Source organism: Hipposideros armiger, unplaced genomic scaffold (genome assembly GCF_001890085.2).
Source record: "Hipposideros armiger isolate ML-2016 unplaced genomic scaffold, ASM189008v1 scaffold_298, whole genome shotgun sequence".
Lineage (NCBI taxonomy): Eukaryota > Metazoa > Chordata > Mammalia > Chiroptera > Hipposideridae > Hipposideros > Hipposideros armiger.
Genome location: NW_017731648.1, coordinates 2,146,334 through 2,151,385, shown reverse-complemented (window position 1 = coordinate 2,151,385; position 5,052 = coordinate 2,146,334). Strand labels below are relative to the sequence as shown.

Here is a 5,052-nt window from a genome sequence, read left to right as displayed (position 1 = left end):
TCAAAATAAAATATTAACTGATTTAAGACAAAAGCACTACTAATTAACTTTACATACTATTATTGAAGATGACTCACAAAATTATCTCACCTCAACATCCATTTCTGAAAACAATTACTAGAAACCCATATTTCAGTGATTCACACTGAGAGGTTTGAAAAACACAATAAATTTACAACTTATTATTAATAACTCTTTCATGTTGAAAGTTTTCTAAAACATTATACATGGATTAATTTCCATCAATTTCTCATGTTATATTTTTTTATTTCTGTTTGGTGGGAGTCTCCACATGTAAGGATGTGGACCAATGAAAATGCTTCCCACGCAGCTTACATTTAAGAATTTTTACCCAGTGAGTCCTTTCATGCCTTTGGAAAACACTGAGATGATTAGTCTTTCCACATTCTTTACGTTTATATGATGTCTCTCAAATGTGCACTCTCACATATCTTCAAATGGCTGTGTGACAAATGAAGACTTCACCACATTTACACTCAGAATTTCTCTTTAGTGTGAGTTCATGTATTTAGAAGTGAATTTATAGGAGAAATGAAAGCTCTACCACATTGCTTAAATTTAGAGTATTTCTATCCTGTGAGTCCTTTTGTGTGTTCGTAAGGAACTCTAATATCTGTAGGCTTTACCACATTATTTACATTTATAGGGTTTTTCTCCTGTGTGACTTCTTTCATGTCATCAAAAACTTTGATAACATCTGAGGCTTTTCCAACTTTCTTACATTCATAGGGCTTCTCTCATATATGAATTCTTTTGTGTTTCTAAGGAACTGTAAGCTCTGTAGAGCTTACATTCTGCTTACATTCACAGGATTTCTCTCATGACTTCTTTCATGAATTCTGAAGGAAGAGGAATATCTAAAGGCTTTACCACATTGTTTGCATTCATAGGGCTTCTCTCCAGTGTGTAGTCTCATGTGTATTTTTAAGGTATAGTGACGAGAGAAGGCTTTCCCACATTCCTTGCATTCATGAGGTTTCCCTTCAGTATGACTTCTTTCATGTCTCTGGAAGGAAAAGGAATATGTGAAGGCTTTACCACATTGTTTACATTCATAGGGCTTCTCTACAGTATGAGTTCTTTTGTGCGTTCTTAAGGAACTGTAATCTCTATAGGCTTTACCGCATTGCTTACATTCATAAGATTTCTCTACAAAATGACTTCTTTCATGTTTTTGGAAAGGAAAGTAATACCTGAAGGCTTTCCCACATTGTTTACATTCATAGGGCTTCTCTCCAGTATGCAGCCTCATGTGTATTTTTAAGGTTTGGTTGTGGAAGAAGGCTTTCCCACAGTCCTTGCATTCATAGGGTTTCTCTCCAGTATGAATTCTTTTGTGTGCTTCTAAGGAACTGTAATGTTTGTAGGCTTTACCACATTGTTTGCATTCATAGGGTTTCTCTTCAGTATGACTTCTTTTATGTATTTGGAAGGAAAGGTAACACCTGTAAGCTTTCTCACATTCTTTACATTTATAGGGTTTTTCTCCAGTGTGCACTCTCATGTGTATTTTTAAGGTTTGATGACGAGAGAAGGCTTTCCCACATTCCTTGCATTCATAGGGTTTCTCTCCAGTATGAATTCTTTCATGTGATTGAAAAGAAGAGTAATAACTGAAGGCTTTACCACATTCTTTACATTCATAAGGTTTCTCTCCAGTGTGAATCCTTTCATGTATCCGAAATGAACTGGGAGAAAGGAACGCTTTCTCACATTCTTTACACTTATAAGGTCCTTCTCCAGTGTGAGTGATCATGTGTACTCGAAGGCCTGAGAGTTCACCAAAGGATTTTCCACATTCCTTACATTCATAAGGTTTCTCTCCAGTGTGAGTTCTTTGATGTTTTCGACGAGAACTGGGACAACTGAATGCTTTACCACATTGCTTACAATCATATGGTTTCTCACCTGTGTGAGTCCTTTTGTGTATTTGAAAAGTATTTTGATATCTAAAGACTTTTCCACACTGTTTACATTGATAGGGTTTCTCGCCAGTGTGAGTTCTTTCATGTATTTGCAATGAAGTGGAACAATTAAAGGCTTTCCCACATTCCTTACATTTATAAGGAGAATCTCTAGTATGCATTATCATGTGTCTTTGAAATGCTGTATGCCACATGAAGGCTTTCCCACATTCCTCACATTTGTAGGGTTTTTCTCCTGTGTGAATCCTTTTATGTATTTGAAGGGATGTACGAACACAAAACGTTTTCCCACATTCCTTACATTTATAGTTTTTCTCTCCATTATTTTTTTCCTGTTTATCAAAAAATTGACGATAATTATAAGCTTTATCACACTTCTTCAATTTATATGGCTTCTCTCCATATTTCTGATACTCATATGGTTTATGTTCAGTGTGACATCTGAGATGCCTATTAAGGAATGAATGATGCATAAAGACTTTTCCACATGTACTGCACTCATGTGGTTTTGCTCCAGTGGTTTTCTTGTTCAGATTCATATTTGGAATAAGGCTAAAGTGTTCTCCACATTCACTACCTTCTTTACTTTCACACAGTCTCTCTACCATATGACTTCTGTAAAAAATGAGAAGTACAGTATTAACTTCTTTATTAACAAATTTTTATTTCTTAGTAGGGCATTTGAACATTTTTAAGATTTATATTAAAAGTGTAGATCTTCAGTTTTGCCTGAATTGATTGAAGTTGAATATAAGACATCGTCTATAAGAGGACTTCACTAAATATTACCAAAACAGTATTATTCATATATAAAATTTAATAATACTATTTTGAAGTGAGTTATTTTGCAAACACTGAACATTTTATGCCACACATAAGAAAGTATTTTTGGTGAAAATTTTCTAATAACTAAATTTGAAGAAGGGGTATTTGTTTTTTAAATTTCTTTTTAAATTTCATAATATAATAGGATTCTCAGATCACTACTTTCTCTTGTGAATATCACTTACCTTAGTTTTCTCCCCTGGTTTTTGTACAAATCTTCAATATGATGACCTTCCCATTTTTTCCCTAAAATGCAAACCCCAAAAAATATTCCAAAATATTAGAAATTACAGAAAAATTTATGAGATTTTATGTCCATTATTAGGTTCTGTAATCATGCTTAGTTTATTTTCCAATGGCCTACCTTTCCACAATCCAAATCTTGGAAAAATGTCGATAAGCAAGAAACACTTGTTCTCTAATTGACGAAGTGGCGGTAACTTGTCATCCTTACCTACTGCGGCCAGGTTCCTGAAGGTTTCCCGCATCACATCTCTGTAGAGTTTCTTCTGTGAAGGATCCAGTAAGGCCCACTCCTCCAGGGTGAAGGTCACAGCCACATCCTCAATGGCCACTGAGTCCTAATATGGGCACAGAAGGATGTGAGACTGACAGCACCGGACATCTATACTGCATTTATATGGAAGTCATAATTCTGTCATCTCCAAATATTTATTTTATGACTGATCCTCATAAACTTAATCCCTGTCCACACTTACTTCCCTAAAAATTTAACAGCATCATGAACATACAGAAATGATTTACATACTTTTACTGTGATCACATTACATCTTATTTCTCTTTAATGGCAGGGTCCACAGCATGTTGGGAAATGACAGACATGCTACACAAATGAAACAACTATCACTTCAGATCATCAATATGTAGTGAGAAAAACTTTAATCTCCTTCGTTATTACCCACCATAAACAGTCTTCCATGACGCAGAGTGTCAAATCTATCTAATGTTTAATCAATAAAAAACAGAGTAAAGAACTAAAAGTTTTTCCCCCCCATTCCCATCACCACACACGAGTCCAGAAAAGCTGTGGAAATCCAACTTTTAATAAGGTTCTGCTGGATGTATTGTTCCTAAAGTACTCCAGGCCTTCAGAAGTAGTCAGATGCAGCTGGTGGAATGAAAATATTCTTTTTGAAAACTATTGCTTTTAACTTGTTTAATATTTATCACAGACTGTTTTTCCTTCCTCTCTGTATGATTTGATGGGCTAGAAATAGAAAGTTAATTGCAACATAGACTTCAGACAATATGAAAACAGTCTACAAAATCCCCATACTCATGTGTCTCAGGGGTGCTTAGAGCCAAATTTTAGTACACATAGGCACACGCAGCAACAAATATGCCAGAAGAGCTCTTTATGGCAGAAACAGGACACTTCCCTGCATCTCACTGACCTTGAGGGACAGGCTGGGAGTTTCCAACTGTAATTTCATTCATGAAAATCACAATAGTTTGATGGTAAATTTGCCCTTGAGTACAATACACATGAAGAACTCAGCAGTGCTTTCTGCCAAAACACCATAAAACCTCCACCTTCAAATTGCAGGAGAAATTGTTTCCCCACCAGCCCCCTTGAGGCTGCATTCCCAACTCTCTAATTCCCAAGCTCCCCTGTGGAGTAATGGAGCATGATACTTCAAGTCCTGAGGATACAGACCCCTTAGCTGAGGACACCACACACGGTTAAGAGTGTAGTAAGGGTTTATTAATTCATAATTGAGGTCTGTGGAGAAAGCAAGGCAAGCCTCTCCAGCAGTCATGAAATGGCTTGAGAGAGAGCAAAGAAAGATACAGGGACTGTTTTTTTAAATTGAGGTTAGGGGTTGGTTAGGGTGAGGGCTCACACACAAGAACAAGAGTTTAACAGGACTGAATCTCTTGCTGCTGCAATGGAAGGAGCACCACGGTGCTCTTATCACTTTGTATTGATGTAGGTCAAAAGGGAATGAGGAGACATGAGAGTGTAAAGTTGTCAGCTGTCAATCACCAACAACTGGGGCAGAGAATTCCAGTTTCTATTCTGGTATTTAAGGGACTTGAAAGCCATCATTCCCAATCTCAGAAAAAAGCAAAAAACAAAAACAAACAAAAACTTGAAATAAACATCCTTTCTTAGATACATCAGAGCATTCAGGCCACAAAGAAACCACTCTCTACAAAACTGAGAAACAAAATATAAAAATGGCATTTTAAAAAATGCCCCAAGGGCCGGCCGAGTGGCGCAATGGTTAAGAACTGGCTTGGAACGCCAGAGGGCCCC

The 5,052-nt window shown here is 36.6% G+C and overlaps 1 protein-coding gene across 3 annotated transcripts in view; it reads right to left on the bottom strand.

Moving 5' to 3' along the window:
• Positions 1 to 273: 273 nt before the first annotated feature.
• Positions 274 to 5,052, bottom strand: part of LOC109391665 (zinc finger protein 709-like) — a 20,443-nt gene continuing 15,664 nt past the window's right edge. The window contains exons 2-4 of one of the 3 annotated variants that reach the window (XM_019659418.1): positions 3,136 to 3,352; positions 2,957 to 3,017; positions 274 to 2,561 (exon numbers count right to left, since the gene is read on the bottom strand). In XM_019659418.1, the coding sequence (XP_019514963.1) occupies positions 809 to 2,561; positions 2,957 to 3,017; positions 3,136 to 3,352 (2,031 nt within the window). In that variant the 3' untranslated portion in view covers positions 274 to 808. Of the gene's footprint in view, positions 2,562 to 2,956; positions 3,018 to 3,135; positions 3,353 to 5,052 lie in introns of those variants that run through there. The other 2 variants (XM_019659420.1, XM_019659421.1) reach the window with 2 other exon arrangements.